General features: G+C 43.8%; 1 protein-coding gene across 1 annotated transcript in view; it reads left to right on the forward strand.

Annotated features, from left to right (window-relative positions):
• Positions 1-22,768, forward strand: part of cog5 (component of oligomeric golgi complex 5) — a 93,382-nt gene that overhangs the window by 31,639 nt on the left and 38,975 nt on the right. The window contains exons 7-10 of the mRNA XM_083758092.1: positions 11,177-11,307; positions 18,845-19,004; positions 21,609-21,721; positions 22,247-22,324. Of these exons, the coding sequence (XP_083614218.1) occupies positions 11,177-11,307; positions 18,845-19,004; positions 21,609-21,721; positions 22,247-22,324 (482 nt within the window). The remainder of the gene's footprint in view (positions 1-11,176; positions 11,308-18,844; positions 19,005-21,608; positions 21,722-22,246; positions 22,325-22,768) is intronic.

Consider the following 22,768-nt stretch of genomic DNA (forward strand, 5'->3'; position numbering starts at 1 on the left):
CAGGTCTGGTCACTGTAGCTTGGACGGTCACGCCGACATGCATCTGTTTATTCAAGAACTGTAAGCTCAGATGATAGTTTCCAGTTTTTTCTGACATATGAGAGAGAGAGAGAGGATTGAATGAACATTTGCACTAAGGCTGCAACTATTGATTATTTCATTTGTGATTATTCTATCGATTCATCAAATAGCTGTGAAGCGCTGTATATTTATATCACCAATTGTCGATTTTTTGTGACATGGTCCAAAAATAGGGATATATTATTAATCTATTCTTACGGTATATTGAATTAAATCGATTAGTTTGATTAATTGTTTGCAGTGCACCCCGCATTTGCACACACTAGTTCTCTTATCAAAGGCGAACGTGACTGTTGTGTGCACAGTCAGGAGGCTCCGTCTTCACGCCTACGATTGCTTTAAGCATGTGAAAAGGAGGAAAGGGTCCATAAATACTTAATGCTGCTTTAATATTGCAGCCCTCCATATCCAGCCTATCCCTTGGCTAGCCCGGTCTGGGTGTCTGCCATGCCCACTTTAGTAAGTGTGTTGCATGAATGGATGTGAGCATTTTGCATGCAATTTACACATTCATTTAACTTGTGAGACAGTGTACAAATGAGTGTACCAAATGGATCCTTAGTGGTCCTTTTGTCCATTTGGGACCACATTGGAAGTAATGTCTTCATTACACTTAATGTTTACAATGTGTGTCCTGTGTGAAGTTACCGTGTACTCTGTTGGGAAATAAAATTTACCCGTAAAGGTCCATTTGGTTACATTTGTACACTCTTGTAGTTGCAAATGTATCAGTGAGGCTTTTACAGTGTAGCCATTTGGGTTAGGTCCTGTGTCCGCAAGCATGCTTGCACTTAAGGGGGATAATTGCCATAATGACTCATTGTCGATGTCTATAATTTACAGTCCAATGGCACTCTTGGTGATGTCATAAGACTGTGTCTAATAACTATCATGAAATGATAAACAAAAGTTATTTTTGATATCGGCCTTATTTTTCACAATAGACCTTCCACTTCTCTAAACACCTTTTTTTTTTGTGTCGCGGGCCGCCAAATAACGTAGGCACCGCAAGTGTATTCATTCATGTGCTTTACAGTTAATAAATACAGTTTCCGCCAACATGTTACATCTATGTAACGCACTTTGGATAAAAAGTGCTATATAAATGTACCATTTATAGACAAACACTGTAATGGCAACGCAGCTCAGCTACAAGGCGTGACGCTAAAACAGACTCCTGCAGTGAATGCCACACACGTACACAGTATGACTTGAACGACAAGCCAATCTTTTATTTCGGTGGACGAGTGGACACTCCATCCCTTGAAAAACCTTCATTATGTTAAAACACACTCAAGTGACGTCAGTCACTGTTAGTAGTGAACGCCGTTTGACTGGCGGGCTGATGGCGTGTGTTGAAAGTTACAATGACATGACAAACATGTTAAAGGACCTATAACATAAAATTCAACTTTTTCAAAATGTTGGGTGTTTTTTTAGCTCCCCTGACTGTGTATTGTCTATCCCCACAAATATGCAATTTTGAACAATCATGATTTCTCATCATATAGGGGCTTTTATGGAAAGGAACAGCTCAACTGATTTGGTCGTATTTGTGAAGTCATCAATTTCACCCTACAGTACTTTGTATAATTCCTCCGTCTCTTCAGTCTTTGCAAATTTGCATTTCCACTTTGTTTACAATGTCCGCCGTTGTTGATTTTCCAAGCTGGCATTGAATGGAAACAAGCCTGTGTTTATCTAGCGTCAGTATTATAATGACTATTATAATTATTAAATAAGTTGCATATCAGCACCTCCAGCACATCAGGACATTGTGGTACTGCAGCTAAAACAACTTCAGAAGCAAACAAGAAATGCCATGGACTGGTTATATCAGAGCGGTGATTGAGGCTCAAACCATTAGAAATAAGTTTGAGGGACAATATGATATTAAATATTAAACACTGTTTTGAAATTCATGTTATAGTTATAGGTTCTTCGACCCCGGATTTAAACATGGGCCTCCTGCGCAAGTGCTGCCATTTTTTACCAAACAAGCTAATAGAGCCTGCCGTGCTTGCTCTGGGGAGAAATATAATTTTGGTTTGTGTCCACGAAGAAACGGGATTGTGTCAAAGGCTGTCCAAGAAGAGTATAGGGAGACCAAATTGTACCACCCCAATTGTATACATCTTAGCATATACTCTTATCATCTCATTCCAGCCAATCACAATTCGCGTCCTCTCCTTCGTCTTCAATGTTTGTGTTTACACAAACACTCAAAACTGGCCATTCATTGTCAATGGCATTCAATGTTGGTGTTTACACAAACCCTCAAAGCTGGACATAGGAGGGGCCAGCGCCCCTCCAATAAATCATTAAAGGAATTTCCTAATATGAATTATGAACTTTAACGTGCTGAAGGACCAAGTATGAAGCTAAAAGTAGCACCATTATGGGGTGCTTAAGTGCATGCAGGTGGACATAATTTACATACGCACATAGACCCAGTCACATGCTGGTTTACACTAGCTGTGACACATTGCATCTGGCAGTTGTATTTCCCCTGTACATGTTATTGTTAGGAGGCTATTTCAGGCATTCATTTTCGATGAACTAAAGAAATGGTGATCCATAATGTCCCAGAGTGTGTGTGCACTTCTGGAGCGGCTGACTGCACCGTCTTCTATGCGTCTCTACTGTTGTTATGCCCTTTGTAGTCAACTAGTTCAGTGCTTTTCAAACGTCAAGGACCCCCACATTGATACATCATTTGCCCGCATGCCCCCACCTGAACGTCTTTCTGTGCCAGAGAACCCTGCATGTTTCAAAACTGCATGTTGTGAGCTTGGATATGATATAGGTTTATTGTGTTTAAGCTAGTTTTGACGTTACATATAACCTTTGGGGCCCCCCAGCGTGGACCCCCAGACCCCACGTTCCTGACCATTGAAGTAGTTGCCTGCGTCAGACGGTTAACGGCTTGTTCTCCCTCTAATGCTGAGCTGGAACAAAGAGTAAGAAGAACACACACTGAGGATAAACGATAATGACGTATTGATCGTATTGGCGTTTCACTAAGTTCTCCCCCCATCTGTGTTGTCTCCCTGTGTGAGGCTCATCTTTTTACACCAGGCATGTACACCAACAAATAGACACAGTCGATAATGATGGACGGCACGTGCGACACGGCACGTATAGCCTGCAGTCATTTGTGCGTGTGTGTTGTGTGTGCACGTGTGTGCGTGTGTGGTGTGCATGACTCTACATGCATGCCTTCAAAGTGCCCTATTACACAAAGGTGTCAATACAAAAAAAGAAAACACTCAAACATCACTTGTGATGATGTCTCCAGTGCTCTCAATTCACATACCATGCACGCACGCACACACACACACACACACACACACACACACACACACACACAGGGGCAACGGGGGGGGGGGGGGGGGGGGGGCTCAGCTGGTGGACCGTGGTCGCAGACAGGCTTTGTGTACTCCGGGTTGATGGCGGTGAGTGGATTGCTTTTGGATTGAATGTGGATTCTGTCCAATTCCCCTGGTCCTGTCCTGTGTGACTCAGTCTGCCACCTGCCTGATAATGCTCTCGCCGGGGAGTGCCTCAACAATCGAGCAGGCCCGGACAAATGGCATGTGAAAGAGCTTTATTATAGCCCATTCTCCCCTCCCCATTCCTCCCCAGTCACCTCTGCATCCACGCAGTGTGCAAGTGTGCATTCCTCTGCAGTGTCTATTTTTTATGGCAAATTTTGATTTAGTTTTTGTCATAGTCTTTTGAGTCTAGTTTTAGTCAACTAAATATAAGATCATAGATTCATAAAATGTATTCTGGCAGGCCTTGATTGTAGTAATGGATACATTTTATACTGTTTGCATGCTGAAAATAGCCAGATCTACAAGCTCGCAACGTGCGTTGTGAACACCTGAGCGCAACCAAACATAAAATGACTTTTGTTCTACTGGATCTCTTCTCCACTAACCCCTCCCTAACATGTTTGTCTAGTTTTGTCTTACATCGTCTTACGTCATTACACCTTATTTTTTTTATTTACTTCGACCATAATTTTTGGTCAGTTTTAGTCGACAAAATCAACATTGTTCCTTCGCTGTGTCTTTGGTTTAGGAAAGCGCCACTTTGGAAAATGTATTAACCGGGTGAAGCCTAGCGACGCTATTCTAAGGGGAATATTTGGCGAAAATAATGCAGCTTTTTTCAGGTGAAAATAATTTATCTAGTGTAGAGCAGCGGTTCCAAACCTTTTCCAGATCAGCAGGGCCCTCAAGCCGACAGGCTGTTGTGTTTTTGGTGTTTTAAGCATTATGTTATGCTTTAGTTTAGCTGTTGAAAAATAGCTCATACAAGCTCATAGCGTGCCACCGAGTGGCGTGCTATGAGCTTGTTGATCTGCTATTTTTTTTTTAACTGTGTCGCAAATCTTCTGAATATATATTCTTTCAGAGCGAACGTTTTTAACTCAAATCTTTGCTTCTGGGGGGATTTCTGGAACAACATTATTTTCAGATGGGGGTCGGCGACCAATTACATATCATTTTTGGGGTCCTTGACATGAAATATTGAGCACCACTGATATAGAAATATTTCAGTCATGATTTAGAAAACATTATTTAAATTTTGATGTCAGGCCTAAATGGGTTAAGTTGTCTGCTGGGTGGGTCGTGTTAACGGTGCCGGAGATTAGCTGTTAACAGACGCACACACACACACACACACACACACACACACACACACACACATATACGGACGGAGTGCAAAACATACTCTCTCCCCATGCCTTCGGCCTGGTGGAGACAATTATTATTATCATCATAGTTTTTTTGCCAATTACTTGGTGTCCACTTGTTATGAAACCAGTGGTCCCCGGCCAACAGACTGGGAATCCCTGAAGTTGAGTGATAACAGGAGGGGTCCCTAGTATTGGTGGTGTATTCAAATACACCAGAGTAAGGTGGACAAGGACGGACACATGCACACCGCACAGACGAACAGTCTGGTGAGACGTAGGAGGACACTAGGCAGGAGGCAAACCATAGTCCTAGAGACCTCCCAGTGCCTGATGTCCCCCAAGAACACACAAGGCAGAGAGAGCTTCCTATTAGTTCTGGCAGGGGAGAAAGGACAGTGGGCGGGTCCGCGGGGGGGGGGGTGCCCTGGGCGCGCCGGTTGCTGAGGTGTGGTCAGCACTGGTTTGCTGCACCTGGCCGGCAGGTTTCGACCCACAGCCTGTTGGCCGGGTGTGGCCCTCTCTCCCGGTGCTGGTTGCGCCTCGGTGATGGCTGCGTGCGGGGTGCCCCTCCGTGGATTCGTCTGTAGCTGGAGGCCTGGAGGAGAGGAGCAGTGACTTGACCAATCACTGCTGACCCGCCAACTGGAGAGTGCAGTGGTTGAGGGTTGAAACACTCTAAGAAGGTTGGAGACCACCTGATGACCTCTCCTCCAGGCCAAGGCATCCATTAGAAAAGGATTATATTCGCATCTTTGATGTATTTACAAATACATCCCTGGGGGACTAATAAGTCCCCCATGGCTTATAAACACACACACTGTCAAATGATGAGAGATGAATGGTACTGTATACTAGGGCTGGGCAATTAACTGAGAATATACTGTATGAAAACCGATATTTAGAACCAATAACCTTCATCTTGGCCATAAAGGCTCATGCAGGGGGGGGGGGGGGTTTCACCCATGAAACAACAATTATTTTTTATTATCGACTAAATCTATTTTACGACTTAACCCTGTGTTAATTGTACTATGGTGCCGTGCAGAAATATTTAAAATAGCTTAGCTTGTATATCTGCTATTTTCACTATTGTTACATTTTAAATATTGTGCATTAATCACAAGTTTGCCTCCCCCCCATGATGAACGGAGTACAGGATTAGACATAGAGCACCGAAGTCCTGACATCATTGTCAGTGGAGGGCGTCAGTCCACAGGTTCGTGTACTTTTTATTTGCATTGTAATGTGATTTTAGATCGCCTCATATAAGAACTGTGTTTGAAAAATAAACCGATCACCCCGGCCTTTTCACTCATATGGATATGAAGCTTCGTCTGAAGGTGGAAATGTACAAATATACCCAAAGAGTAACAAAATAAGCGTTAGAAATGAGTCAAAGTAACCAGAGACTACATTTCCGGGTAGGTGGGGTTGCTGCATCTGCCCGTCGCACAACAGAAACTGAATGTTAATTACATTTACATTTATTTTTATTTTATTGATATTTAATGTTTCGCGGATAGTACGAGTCGAGTCACCACCAGCTGAGCTTACGTCAACGAGGAATCTCAGGAACGCAATGTGTTGACAGCTGGGCGTGACGTATATTAGCAGCGACATTGCCTTCATATGTAGTTTCAAGGCTTTTGAGGCCACATTAATTCCATTTTCTCCAGAAACTGGCTGTATCAAATATGAATGGACATCATTAACGACGCACAGCCACTCCCCTGACAGGCCAGGGTGGTCGGTTTATGGTCGGTTTATTTTTCAAACACAGTCTTATATGAAGCGACCTAAAATGGGGATTACAATGCAAATAAAAAAATACATGAACCTGTGTATTGGCGCCTTCTACTGAAAGTGACGTCAGACTTCTGTGCTCTATCATGGGCCATATCTTGCGTCACCCCTTATCCCACAACGTATTTGTCTTTTTTTTCCTTCTTTTTTGACAAACATTTTAAATAGTTCAAGTAGCCAATCTACAATGCACATCGACACGTTGTTAGCTATTTGAACTACAGTATTTGAAAAGGTTTATATAAAATAGTAAAAAAATGGCTAATACGTTTAGGGATAAGGGGAAAGGGTGGTGCAAGATATAGCCTTATGTCACAGCAGTTATTTAAGAGGTAACAAATGGCAGGACAAAGTAGCTTTAAATAGATCTGAACTACTTAGCTTCTTAGACCGATCCTTTTTTCATGTTTGGCTTATGCCTTCTTTAAAGGCAGAATAGAGTGCACTTATTACCACTATTGTTGCACTATATTTGAAATAGGACTTAACACCCTTGTCGCCATGACCCGCGGCACCACAGGTTATCATAATTACCCTTTGATAGCCGAAACCGCCGTGCCGCGGGTATTCGCTTTTCAAAATCCACCGGCAGAAGCCAAACACATACCTCTACTGCGCCCAGGTTGCTAGGCAGGTTACTATGTCCCTCCAGGCACAGGGAGAAATGCGCGCACACCCCATTGGAATCCACTCATGATTTCTTTCCTGCCTGTTTTCTCTGAAAAATACTCCAAAATCTGTCTTTTTGTCAAATCCGTTCCGCCGTTCAGATGAGAATAGTGATTAGTGACCACCGGCCAAGGTGCCTGGACCGCTGAGCTACGGCCCAGGCCTCCCTTTTGGTGTTTTAAGCATTGTTATACTTTAGCTATTGAAAAATAGCAGATCTACAAGCTCATATGAGCGTGTAGGTCTGCTGCTATTGAAAAATCGTGAAAATGTGGTGCAAGAATGAATATATATTCTTTCAGAGCGAACATTTTTAACTCAAATGTTGGCTTCTGGGAGGTCCCTGGAACTACATATTTTCAGATGGGGGTCGGCAGCCAAATACAGATAATTCTGTGGGTCCTTGACATGAAATTGTTGAGCACGACTGACACAGAAACATAGGTTTTTTTTTAGAAAACTTTCAGGATTTAGAAGTCATTTTGTAGTCCGGAATTGTCCTTTAAGTGATTAATTCAAAAGTTCATTTGAAGTGTAGCGGAGTGAAAGTCATGAGCTTGCAAAATATAAATAAATGAATAAATAAACTCCAAAAATGTACAGTACTCAAGTAAATTATCTTAGTTACTGTCTCGTAGTGGGGCGTCCAATGATCCCTGTGTTGGCGGTTCGAATCCCGGCTCCTCGTGTCGAAGTGTCCTTGGGCAAGACACTGAACCCCACGTTGCCTCCAATGAGTCGGTCGGTGTGAGCTCGCCACCATTGGTGTGTGAATGTGGGAAGTGAGGACGCTGGCGTCGACTGTTCGCCACTTCACCTCCAAATGTATGAATGAATGAACCATTGTAAAGTGCTTTGAGCACTTGGAAAAGCGCTATAAAATGCAATTAATTATTGTCTCCACCAGGCCGAAGGCATGGGGGGAGAGTATGTTTTGCACTCCGTCCGTCCGTCCGTGTGTCCGTCCGTGTGTCCGTCCGTGTGTGTGTCCGTGAGCAGCTAATCTCGGCCACCGTTAACCCGGTCGATGCCAAATTTTGCACACACACTCCCTGGATGCCAACGATGAACCTCTGCCCCAAACTTTCCAGAACGGCCTGTTATAGCGCCACCAGGAGGCCACTTTGTGCAAAACAAGTTTTTGCACAGTACACCTACAGATTTTGTCCAAACATCTCGCAAATTGGTACACAGTCTCTCTAGAGCCATTCAACGAAACCGGTCTTTCAGATTTCTCAGACTCCATCCTGATTGGTTAAGATTGGCTTCCAAAGTTCACAGGAGTGCTCAGTTTCAAACAAAATGCTGCAAATCATGAACACATCGCGTGATTTCCGTGAAATTGTGCACGACGAAATGCCACATGAACAATTTCAACTCAGCCTCAAGGTGGCGCTATAACTGGCCGAAAAGTGTTTTTACCTCTAACTGCACAGATCTGTGGATAATTTACTTTTGTTGCCCTTTTATCCAACCACCAGATGAAGGTTTGATTGATTGATTGAAATATTTATTAACAGTTTGCAGAATTTACAGTACATTTCAAGCACAAACTCAATACAAAGACTGTTAACTGTGAGTGGACGACCCAATTAAGCATTACACTTGTTTACAACAGGGTCCACATTGTTCAATTCATCAAGCTGCAATGTCCTACATTCCTATCCTGGTGGAGACCTGTGCCCAGAAGGGCACTTTTTCTAGTTATTATTATTATTGTCTCCACCAGGCCGAAGGCATGTGGGGAGAGTATGTTTTGCACTCCGTCCGTCCGTTTGTGTGTCCGTGTGTCCGTGAACAGCTAATCTCGGCCACCGTTAACCCGGTCAATGCCATATTTTGCACACACACTCCCTGGATGCCAACGATGAACCTCTGCCCCAAACTTTCCAGAACGGCCTGTTATAGCGCCACCAGGAGGCCGCTTTGTACAAAACAAGTTTTTGCACAGTACACCTACAGATTTTGTCCAAACATCACGCAAATTGGTACACAGTCTCTCTAGAGCCATTCAACGAAACGGGTCTTTCAGATTTATCAGACTCCATCCTGATTGGTTAAGATTGGCTTCCAAAGTTCACAGGAGTGCTCAGTTTCAAACAAAATGCTGCAAATCATGAACACATCGCGTGATTTCCGTGAAATTGTGCACCCACATTCCCACTAGGCCGAGGACGAAATGCCACATGAACAATTTCAACTCAGCCTCAAGGTGGCGCTATAACTGGCCGAAAAGTGTTTTTACCTCTAACTGCACAGATCTGTGGATAATTTACTTTTGTTGCCCTTTTATCCAACCACCAGATGAAGGCAAGCTGCAATGTCCTACATTCCTATCCTGGTGGAGACCTGTGCCCAGAAGGACACTTTTTCGAGTTATTATTATTATTTCCATTATTATTATTTTGGCAGGTGTGGAAAATAAAATAACAGAAAGGTTAATCTCCCACTGGGAGAGACATTCTGAAGAAGACCTATTGGGAGCAGATTAACTTGAACAGTGTCTTGGGACTCAATACATTTTTACCTGGATTGGGGACACACAGATTGCGCTACGGGAGTACACTCCGACTCAGCAGCAGCTGCGGATGAGACAGAGATTCACCAAGGAATTGAATTAATCAGACTGGAAGGTTTATGAACTTTTCCAGCTCGGCACCCAAATATGAAATATTGAATCGCACACAAAAGTCGACAGAACTCACGACAGCGCAAAGAGAATGGGGGACAACACCTGCTGTCCCATGCCCTGGATTTGACCCTTATAGTTTGAGTTATTCGTTGTCTTCATATGTGCTTGTATTACAATACTTAACAGGACCACCAAATGCCCCCACAAGTATAGTAGAATTGAAAATGAGGCATCATGAAGACCGTTTTTTTCTGTTCCTCAAAAGATAAATGGTTGTTTTATGCTTACTTCTTAAGCCTTGCAACTCCTCGCGTCATGCATCACCTTGCGCTGAGTTGCGTCAGAATGGTGCTTTAGCAGCTCATATCACACGAGGGTCGACGTGCGTCATTCTACCCCTGTCCAACTGTCTTTATTTAAAAAACAAACAAAAAACACACAAATGCAACGCTATAATTGTAATAAATCGTCCTAATTAACCCATTTTGACCTGAGATCAGATTCTAAAAATGTCTTCTACATCCTGACAGTTTTCTGAAAAAGCTATGTTTCTATGTCAGTGGTTCTTCGATTTTTCAAAAATAGCAGACCTACAAGCTATGAGCTTGTAGATCTGCTATTTTTCAATAGCTAAAGCAAACCCAAAATGGGTTAAGGTAGAAAAATAATTGGGATTTGACTGTTTAAATCTACCTGCATGGTCTCGTCAATGCGATGCGAAGCTGTTTCGAAGCAGAAAAGCATTGCCGTGACATTTTGGCTGCTTGCTTGCAAAGACTATAATTTTACACGGCAAGATCAAGAAGCATGGACCTCATATTACCTTGTAGAAATCTGTAGTTTCCACCCCAGAAGACAATGAGGAAAGCTGAAAAACTTTTACAAAGTGCGCAACTAGTCTGTGTGAGCGTGTGCTGCTGTTTTTATTTGTCTGCTCGTGCTCGCTCCGGTCTCTCAACATCGATACGAGTTTAATAAGCAATAAGCTTCGGGTGGGAATATGTTCTCTATTTGGACATGTGAGTGTCGAATTGTCGATCCAATTTTGAGAAGGTTAAAAACAAAACAACACATAGTTCTCAGAATAATCTCGCGGGTCGCCGCGAGCAGCAGCACTCGGGAGCATTGAGCCGAAATATAGCAGGTCTAGCAGCTATTTTTGATTTGTTGGTATAGTAATACAAAGGTGTGTGTGTGTCCCCTGCAGATTGCCTGTCCCAGGGCGTGGACCTGAGTGGGATTATATATATAGTAATACAAAGGTGCGTGTGTGTCCCCTGCAGATTACCTGTCCCAGGGCGTGGACCTGAGTGGGATTGAGGTGATTGAGAGTGAGCTGCTCCTCATTAGCAGAGCCAGGCTGGAGGTTGAGAACCAGGCCAAGAGACTTCTGGAGCAAGGCATGGAGATTCAGGTACACTAGCCCATTTAGGTCAAAATTTAAAAATGTTTTTAAAATGTAATTTTCTGAAAAACCATACATGTTTCCATATCAGTGGTTCTCAATATTTCATGTCAAAGACCCCAAAAATGTTATGTAATATGCCGCCGACCCCCATCTGAAAATATGTTGTTCCAGGGACCCTCCCAGAAGCAAAGATTTGAGTTAAAACTGAAACTCTGAAAGAATATACCATTCAAAGATTTGAGGCACATTTTCACGATTTTTCCAAAAATAGCAGACCTACAAACTCGTAGCGCGGCACTTGTAGAGCTTCCCAACCACCGGTCCGCGGGACATGTGCCACTGGTACGCGAGAAGGGAATCCCCCAAGTTTTCCCATTGTATCTACAAATCTATTTGAAAACACGACTGAGAAAAAACAGGACACATACCAGACCTGAGAACTATTAGTGGGTAGCGGATTTGGCCGCTGCGTGCAGAGCGCAACCTTCAATCACCCATTGGAATGCAAATGCATTCAAAGGCCTTTCAGCCTTTGTATTCTACTCGTCTGGCAGGTATATATACTAAGGCTGTACCCTAGCCCTGTTTTTAGGACTCGAACATTTGCAGGAATTTCCGAGCGAACATCCGAACCATTTGGTTAATTGGTTCTAATTAATTAATTTCTCCGAGTGCTTTTAACCAGGCTGCAATTCATAAATAGATCCTCCGGGGCGACGTTGCATAGACGATCAGTGAAATAATGGTTAAGTTCATCAGGGGTTGGTGAGGGTTGCTACCGGGTTGGCCGACCGGGAAGGTGTGCATTTTGAGTGTGGATACAACCGTCTTTACTTTTAATACACTATAATGACAACACGAGATATCCGTCTTGAACATGATCAGAGCGCAGCACGTAGCGCGTCTCCCCCTCCCTCTCTCTCTCTCTCTCTCCCAACACGCGCGCGCGCACACACACACACACACACACACACACACACACACAGCGTCTAGTGGCTCTGATGACATGTGCTCCGCTGCTGGGGCCGTGCCACGAGCGGCCGTGTGTGCATCCTCGCAAACAGCGAAAATAGCCGATCTGCGACTGCATGAGGAATAGGCTCGCAGCACTCTCGTCGGGAGGGGGGCAGCACAAATATCCTACGAGTAGGGCAACCAAATGGTCAGCTACTCCCTGATGCGAGCTCATCATTCCATAAAAATCACACACGTGTGAACTGAGTGGTGCAATTCCCCCCCCCCCCCCCCCCCCCCTTCTCTCTCTCTCTCTCTCTCTCACTCATTAGAGACACTACCCCTCTCACTGTTTCTGGCGCCCCCTACTGCTATTATTAAGTCACATACTCGTGCTCTCACAGACACACACACAAACAGGTACGAGGACATTGCAAGCTGGTTGTAGGAGTGGTTGCACCACTCAAAACTTTGCCATGAGTTGAATGAGTTGCTGGCAGCCTGGCAGGCAACGAGAGCGTAGCTTGATCGTTAGTCTCTCTTTCATTAATTTGTTCCACCTGTGTATGTAGGCTACTCTCAGAAGCGCATTGAGTGTGTGTGTGTTACTGTGTTTGTCTCTTCTGCCGTCTGCAGGACTTTCAAATTATTGTAAACACAACATGAACATAGTACTCTTATTATGCATATCGCATTCTCGCAGAGATATATTTCTGAGTAAAAAAAGAAATACAGTATATAATAATAAAAGAATATAATAATAAAAATAAAAAAAACGAATGGTTCAAGGCCATAAATTAAGATTCGAGTGCCAACCTTAACGAGCGAACATTCGAACCCTGAATGTTCGGGGACAGCCTTAATATATACACATCTTGCCTGCCCAAAATGTAATTGCTGGAAACTGTTTCCCGACCCAAAGGATTTTCCTAAACAGCGGTGTCCGTTCGAATGAAAATGCCAAGGATTCGTCAGCGGACGGACGCATAGCTATGACTGTGATTTATAAATGGCTTCGAGTCCGTGTTACTTCCGTGTTTCTTGGCATAACAGTGACGTCATGGCCCAATCCTTGGTATCTTTACCATGTGCTCACACAGCGGGCAGCAGCAGCAGTGGATCATCAAGGGATCAACAGCTGTAGCCTATTTTATCACCCTCGTGCTAATGAAACGAAACACTACACGGTGACGGTACAGGATTATTGTCTCCACCAGGCCGAAGGCATGGGGGGAGAGTATGTTTTGCACTCCGTCCGTCCGTGTGTGTGTGTGTCCGTCCGTGTGTGTGTGTATGTGTGTGTGTGTGTCCGTGAGCAGCTAATCTCGGCCACCGTTAACCCGGTCGATGCCAAATTTTGCACACACACTCCCTGAATGCCAACGATGAACCTCTGCCCCAAACTTTCCAGAACGGCCTGTTATAGCGCCACCAGGAGGCCGCTTTGTGCAAAACAAGTTTTTGCACAGTACACCTACAGATTTTGTCCAAACATCACGCAAATTGGTACACAGTCTCTCTAGAGCCATTCAACGAAACCGGTCTTTCAGATTTCTCAGACTCCATCCTGATTGGTTAAGATTGGCTTCCAAAGTTCACAGGAGTGCTCAGTTTCAAACAGATGTCCTACATTCCTATCCTGGTGGAGACCTGTGCCCAGAAGGGCACTTTTTCTAGTTATTATTATTATCAGAACATGATGTTACCCAGGTAAAGTATTTGGCACACTGCATGTTTAACTTGTCCTACTGTCATCATACTGTTAATGTCGATTTAACGCCATTTAGGTCAATGATATAACATTATGTTTTGATATAATAATATAGCAGCGGGTAGCCTGTATGTAAGGGCCAAACTGTCTTCCGTGAGAACGTTTGATTGATTGATTGATTGATTGATTGATTGATTGAAATATTTATTAACAGTTTGTAGAATTTACAGTACATTTTAAGCACAAACTCAACACAAAGACTGTCAACTGTGAGTGGACGACCCAATTAAGCATTACACTTGTTTACAACAGGGTCCACATTGTTCAATTCATCAAAACATTTAAAGACATAGAACCATTTAGAGACATACAAATAGACATTTCTATGTAGCTAAAGAACAGAACAGGAATTCATCATATGGGAAGCACAAAAGGGAAAATATACAATATACAGTGAGGGAAAATGGGGTGGGGGGGTGGGGGGGATTCAGATTTTATAGAGGCCAGTTTCGAATTGCAGCCATCCGTAGGTGCCCTTTGAGAGCGGTTTTGAAGGAGTCAAGGGATTCACATGTCTTAATGACTGTTGGTAGGGCGTTCCACATTTTGGTGGCATAGGAGCGAAAAGAATTTAGTCCCTTGTTTGTGCCGAATCTGGGTTGTACATGGTTTGTTGCACGTTAGGTTTTGGCACGATGACGCGGCGAGACACGAAGGGTGTGCCTTACACAAAATCTTTAGAGAGAGAGAGAGAGAATACATACAGGCTCTGCTGGCTGTCATCTGCCCCAGAAAACCTGGTTCTCTAGAGAACAGTGTCCTGTTTCAGAAACCTTTAGTGTGTGTGTGTGTGTGTGTGTGTGTGTGTGTGTGTGTGTGTGTGTGTGTGTGTGTGTGTGTGTGTGTGTGTGTGTGTGTGTGTGTGTGTGTGTGTGTGTGTGTGTGTGTGTGTGTGTGTGTGTGTGTGTGTGTGTGTGTGTGTGTGTGTGTGTGTGTGTGTGTGCGTGACAGCCTGTTCACTGTCAGCAATGACATGTTGCCAGAGCTGGGGGGGGGGGGGGTTCTTTTCCTGTGTTTCTCAGAAGCAGCCATGTTGTCCTGCTCTGCTCGTCCCCAGTCACCGTAAATGGTAAATGGTGCATTTATATAGCGCCTTTATCCAAGGCGCTTTACAGAGATTGTGCATTACATTCACCCATTCATACACCGATGGCAGCGGAAACCATGCAAGGCACCAACTAGCACATCGGGAGCAATTAGGGGTTCAGTGTCTTGCTCAAGGACACTTCGACAGTAAATCTGGGGGAGCCCGGGTTCGAACTGGCAACCTTACGGTTACCATCCTGGCACTCTACCCCTGAGCCACCGCCGCCGCGTCCTGTTGTACAGACGATGATAAGGAAATCATACGAAACACTCTCTCCCTGTCTCTGACGGGAGGGAGAGAAACCCTTGGGCTTCATGATATGGCGATCATGAAAGCGTAATCTCATTTGCCATTAAGGGCTGACCTTCTTCTGGTTCAGGCAGGCCCACTTGAAAACCTCAAAGGCATTTTTGTGGCCCACCCATCTGACCACTTGACAACGTTACATATTACATTCTTATTTAACAATTATTTTTGAAGAAAGGATGCCATGCTTTGTTTTTGCATGAGTTATTTTAATATCAATGTCTTATTATCATTAAAATCTATGGTATGTAATTCAGTGCAGTGTGATGCAGGCTGTTCACATCGGTCAGTTCTTCAGTTCTATGTAATTCAGTGCAGTGTGATGCAGGCTGTTCACATCCGTCAGTTCTTCAGTTCTTCAGTTCTATGTAATTCAGTGCAGTGTGATGCAGGCTGTTCACATCCGTCAGTTCTTCAGTTCTATGTAATTCAGTGCAGTGTGATGCAAGCTGTTCACATCGGTCAGTTCTTCAGGATTGACCGAGAGGAGCAGATACTGCAGAGGAACTAATGGTTAAACGTCATAGACTTGCCAGTGCCTCCATGTCAATAGTTCCTTCTTCATAAACACATGCAGTGTCTTATGCAATGGTTCTCAAAGCCTCTTTTGGTTTAGTCTCAGGTCACTCCTGTGAATGCCATTTTTGTCCACGGCACTCCTGAGTTACACTGTTATTTTGTGCAAAAGCGCATTATTGGCTATTTCCCCTAATAATGGGGCATTGGGGTGTTGTGCTAATTCGCTTATTTCCATCCGTCAAAAATCAGGTTTTTTTGGTATATATCCTCTCTTCATAATGTAAATAGTATCCCAAGCGGCACACTTTACTACTTATTTCGATGGAAATAAGCGAATTAGCACAAAAACCCCAAACCCCATTGAGTGCTATGTGGAAATAGCCAATAATGCACTTTTGCACAAAATAACACCTGGACCTCTTTGGTGGGGACGTAACAACTACAAATAAAGGTAATAAAGCCTTCTAGCATGGAATCATGCTACGGTAGGCTATGTAAATATGTAATCTCCCCCCCCCCCCTGGGATACAGTGTGTCACGAGGAAAACTTGAGAGAATATCCGTATGCTATTATTGACTTGGAGAGTTGAACTGACATATGCACAGATAACACACGGCCATGCATCCCCACTCTCATTCACTAAGTGAGAGAGGTATATATTTAGCTGCCGATCTCACCTAGCTTCTGCTCTCACTGCCACACTGACAGCCTGCGTGCGTGCGTGTCTCGGGGTGTGTGCACACACGTGTGCGCTTGCGTTTGCACATGCATATTTGTCAAATCCATTAGCCTGATTTCATCCTACCATAATGCATTGTCCCATGACCATGACATGGATGGCTGCCAGTCTAAGGTGTTCTTGCTCTCTCACCATGACCCCTTTCAGTCATGCATCCTTTGGTTAGACATAGCATTGGTTAGACATAAGGTTGGTGAGGGGTGTGTTAAGAGTTGGGAGAGGGTTAAGGTTAGTTTTAGGTGTGCTGCCACATGGGGAGGTTAGGGTTAGCATGTTATGCACCGAAAATAGCAGCGACGTCTTGTGAGTCTTGCAGGTTTTTTTATTTATTTATATTTGTGGCTTTCGCCTTTATTTTATATTGTTTATGGAGGGACATGCAGTAATGGCTGTCGGGAGCATTTTTGAAGTGATTAAACTAGCAATAGAGTATACGTTTAGAAGCATCTTCCATGAACATGAATGGTCTGAGAAATGTCATAAAATCAATTGAGTTAATGCCTCAAAGCTGTGATTTCCTCAACCAATTGGCTGTATGCAGAACATCAGCAGCAACATAGGTTTAGTATGACACATCATGAAACTTTCAATCATGAGATTTCTTTTCAGCAATAATACACGAGAGTGTGCTTTACTGTGATTATTGGCACACCTGCGTTAGCTGAGTTCCGTAAACACTAAACAGCGCTGAAGTGCCAATAATCTAAAGCACACCGTCGAGTGTAATAATGCGATTATACAACAGTTACTAAAAAACACATCGACTCAATTTCATTGCAACTAAGACATTCGAGTGTCTGTCTCTTTGGCACAGCTGATTTTTGAGTGGTGCAGCTATGTGTGTCCCTGGGTCCCTGGCTGTGTCCGAGCATGGAAATAGCGGTTGGTTGGTTTTCACCAACTCGACTATTTCGGACGTGGGGCAGCTCGCCGGACACCGGGCCGCCCCCCTGGGCACGTTCCTGTGGGTCTGGAACATCCGGGGACCCCACACGGAGTATCACCACTGACTTGACTCACTTCATACGCAGGTTTGAAGCACGGGCAGATGGCTATTTCAACCAATCGGATGTCTTCCTCAAAACTATACCTGTTGTATAATTTGCTTTAAAGACTTAGTGAAATGAAAAATAGGTTTTTCCACACTTTTATTTCATCATAATGGGCATACCTAACAATGGGAAAATGTCCACCTCAAAAGTCCATAAAAAGCCAATTTGAATTACTTCCTTTGAATGAAAACGTGATGCGTGATGATGTGTCGAGTGTTTCATGAATATAAATGAAGCTTGATTTCATTCACCTGTTTGATTCCCATTGCTGTACGTTCAAAACACAGCTGTTGTTAATTACAGAACTACTACGTTTTAATCTCATTCATACAGACAGTGTATTACTCGTTTTAGTTAAGTTAACCCATTCTGACCTGAGATCAGATTTTAAAAATGTCTATTACATCCTGACAGTTTCATTATTAACCCATTCTGACCTGAGATCAGATTCTAAAAATGTCAGTAGTTCTTCGATTTTTTTCAAAAATAGCAGACCTAGAAGCTCGTATCGCGCCACTCGGTGGCGCGATATGAGCTTGTAGATCTGCTATTTTTAAATAGCTAAAGCACAACATGATGCTGACACCAAAATGGGTGCCCGGTCAGAATGGGTTAAGTTAATCAACATCGTAAAATATGTATCTGAAAACATAGGTTAGAAATAAGCCACATAGCAGCAAACTGGTAGAGCTGAACGATTGTTTGACTTATAAATAATCAAACTCCGTGCGTATAGCAGAGCTACCGTCCCATCGCCTAAAGAGATGCAGAAATGTACAGCCTTCCGTTTCAGACTCAAACTAAAATAAAATGACCAAAATAGCCACCAGGTCTTCAAGTCATTCAGACCTGAGACCAGATTATACTAAATGTCTTCCAATTCCTGACAGTTTTCTGAAAAATGTATCAATCCTCAAACTCTTTCATGTCAAGGACCCACAGAATTCTCTGTATTCGGACCCCCATCTGAAAATATGTTGTTCCAGGGAACCCCCCCCCCCCTTATCACAATTTAAAAAAGAATGCAGATCTACGGGGCACTCTTGCTATTTTTCAACAGTAAAAATAATGGTCTAAATGGGTTATTCCGTGCTCTCTCTCTCTGGCCCCCTAGAACCCGACCCAGGTGGGCACAGCCCTGCAGGTGTTCTACAACCTGGGCAGCCTGAAGGAGACCATCGGCGGCGTGGTGGGAGGCTATCGAACCACCGTCCAGGACAATGTGACGGCCGCGCTGGACATCAAGGTCCTGACGCAGCCTGTCAACACCAGAGGTAGACTATCATTATGAGCTGTGCTACGTTTCTATTTAATTTAATGTCGATATGCGCGTGTAACAGTGTTGATTTCGTCAACTTCATCATGATGCAAATTTTCCGCCGTCTACCTACGAAAACTAAAACTGAGACTAAATATATTGACAATTTTTGTCAACAAATTAAAAACTAGACTAAAATGTTTAGGGAGGTACTAGCGTAGAGAAGAGATCCAGTAGAACGAAAAGAAAAAGTAACTTTGTTTGGTTGCACTCAGGTGTTTCGCTGCGACACATTGTGAGTTATTGCGAACGCACTGAGCACTAACTATGAGACCCTGCAGATCATGTCTGTCTGTGTGTGTGTGTGTGTGTCTGTCTGTCTGTCCCGCTGTGACACCACCCGCCCGCCACCAGAGGGCGCAGCTGTAGCACACACACACACACACACACACACACACACACAGGGCGCAGCTGTAGAACACACACACACACACACAAACAACCACACACACACACACACGAGCTGCGTTCTCTTCCCGCGTTTGCGCGTCTTACTTGTGTAATCACTGGCAGTGATCACACCTCAGGTTTCTATGGGCACCAGAAAGAAGGAAGTGTTGGTGAAGGTGATGTCTGTCTGATCCTGAGGCAATTAATATATATATATATATATATATATATATATATATATATATATTAGGGATGCACCGAAAATTCGGCCACCGAAAATATTCGGCCGAAAATGGCTAAAAATGTATTTTCGGCCTATTCGGTTTCGGCTCAAATAAGCCGAAATATATCACCGAATAGTAGTAGTGGTCCTAAAGTTGTGAATCGAACTAAACTGCGGGAAAAACACAGATGTACAAGCCCAACGCGCTGTGCATTGCGACGGGTAGATCTGCTACTTTCAGCGCAGGAAGGGCGCATGCTTATGACGCTCTTGCATCAGCTCAGCAGGCAGCAGTCACAACACAACACACGAGCAGCAGTCACGGAATGCTTCAATGCACAGGCAGATCCGACACAACTTTATTGCATACATCTGTGCTTTCATCCAAGCTTCCATAGCCTTTTAAATCTTATTTCCCATCCACGGGCACAAGCACTGTGGACGGGTGGTGTTCTGTTGACGAGGGAAGCTATAGCTAGCAATAGCATGGGAGCTAACGTTAGTTTTAACAGTACTTTCCATCCGTTCCCCAACACCTCACACAATGATACTGTATCGTTGCGTCTGCCCATGTTTAATGGTCATGAAGGGTTTCACTGTCCACAGCAGGCAGACCTGTCAAAACGATGCACTTCCCAAAACTCAGAGACATGCCACCACCTATGAATTCAAACCCACCTCTGGAATATTGCTATCTCATTCCACTTTAATTTATTTTATTCCATAGTCTTAGTTTTTCTCTAATAAAGTTGTTTTTATTTGTTTTCTCATGTTCTCCATGAAAAGTGTCTAAGTACTCAGAGAAGCTTTATATAAATAATACTATTATCACTATTATTATTACTACTTGTTTTATTGCCTATGCTTATGTAGAAAAAAAAAGCTCACTGCTCAGGTCAAATAGGCCTATTGATATGCGATTAAAATGTGATTAATTGAGATTAATTCATCACAAAGCCTCCAATTAATTAGATGTTTTTTAATGGATCCATAAGTGTTTATTATTTAAGTTAGGTTTTGCCATAATCAGGTAGCTTTACAACAAATATGTATTCGGCTATTCGGTATTCGGTTTTCGGCCAACTTTCCTATATTCGGTATTCGGTTTCGGCCAAGAATTTCCCTTTCGGTGCATCCCTAATATATATATATAATTGCTCTTAGTTCATTTTGCCTGGTTAAACAAAAGGTGAAATGAAAATAAAAAACTTTATTATTTTGAGAGACACTGACCGCTAAGAAACACACCACTGCACAGTCCCAGCTTGGGATTCTAGAACGCCTTGTGTGATGTTCCCTAAAAATAGTGTCTCAGCCTCTGATATGTGTCAATCCTGGTTTATATACTCTGTCCTACAACGGTGCCTGCTAGGGCCTACGACTTATCCCGGGCTCCCCCAGAGTTAGTGTCGAAGTGTCCTTAAAGAACCCCTAAATGCTCCCAATGAGCAGGTTGGTGCCTTGCATGGTTTCCTCCGCCATCGGTGTATGGATGTGTGTGGATCTATCCGCCTTGCTATATAAATGCACCATTTACCAGATCTACAAGCTCTGAGGTCGTAGGTGGTCTATTTTCAACGGGGCGATGCCACTGCGCATTGTGCACAACCAGTCAGAGGTCACCGTTTGTGTTTCTCATATGTAATTATAAAACATCTTTGGTAGCAGAATGGTGAAATCATCTGTCAAGGGCTTCTGACAAAAATATGGGGAGGGGATGCTGATAAAGTAAAGTTTCACACCATGGCTGGTTAAAACTGGATGTCCGACATGCATGGCTGATTAAGGCTGAGGAGACGGAGTCCGACATACATGGCCAGTTAAAACTGAGGTTAGGGTTGGTAATGTTCGACATACATACATACATACATGGGCTGCTGCATGCAATGTCTGGCAGTCTTGTTAGTCTTCATTCATGGTTATGTCTCTCTCTCTCTCTCTCCGCAGGTGCTCCGGGCAGAGCGGTGATGCCCACTCCGGGGAACACTGCAGCTTTCCGCGCTGCTCTTTGGACCAACCTTGAAAAGCTGATGGACCAGATCTGTGCTGCCTGCAGACAGGTAACAGCACAGTGTGGATGTTGACAAAGATGTCGGTCTTTTGAATTAAATTCCATTTAGTTTTGGTCGTGTTTTTTGTCACCTGAAATGTTTTAGTTTGAGTCTGGTTTTAGTCGACTAAACCTACAGTTGATTTTGCCGAGAAAAAGGGGCGAGATTAAATTGGCCGAGAGAAAGAATGCCAAGACGGATAGATGGATACCTTTATTGATCCCCACAGTGTATTTCAGTCGTCCAGAGGCAACACCGCAACACAGCAGTTAGAGTTCCACAGTTACAGATACACAGTGAGCAGTATACAGCAGTGTTGTTTTTGGCAGCAAATTTCTATTTCAGTTTTAGTCCTACTTCCAGTTGCAGTTATCGTGATATATATCGTTGATGGAAATCTCTTGCAATATATCGATTTATCGCAATATATGGAATATCGTGATACTTTCATTATCGAGGGCCTAATATCGCCACATACAGTACATCGTATCGTGAGGTATACCCATATCGTCCCACCCCTGTTTGTGTCACCAGGTGCAGCATCTGCAGAAGGTCCTCGCCAAGAAGAGAGACCCTGTCACTCATGTCTGCTTCATCGATGAGATCATTAAGGTAAGAGACACGCACTCTGTCACCTGTGTGTGTGTGTGTGTGTGTGTGTGTGTGCGCGCGCGTGTGCGTGCGTTGATGCCAACATTACATTGTCTTCGTGTCGTTTTGTTTTTCTCTTTTTGCCTCACAAGTATACTTGCCCCACAAGTATAGTAATACAAACCTGTGTGTGCGTGCACGTGCGCGCAATTACTTGCCCATGTGCACAATGTGTGTTTGTGAGTTTCCCACTTGTAGTCCATGATCCTCTAACCCCTCATTTGTGTGAGCTAATGAGGGTTAGAGCTATACCAGCACGCTAGCCACTAATGACTTCCCTGCAGAATGAAGGGTAGCGCCTGTGTGTGTGCGCGTGTGTCATTGTGTGTGCATGACCTGCTCAGTGGCCCTGTGGTTAAGTGTCCGCCCAGATATTTAGGGCGGGGTTAGATCCCCCGTGCCGGG

Source organism: Protomyctophum parallelum (genome assembly GCF_964188405.1).
Source record: "Protomyctophum parallelum genome assembly, chromosome: 22".
NCBI lineage: Eukaryota > Metazoa > Chordata > Actinopteri > Myctophiformes > Myctophidae > Protomyctophum > Protomyctophum parallelum.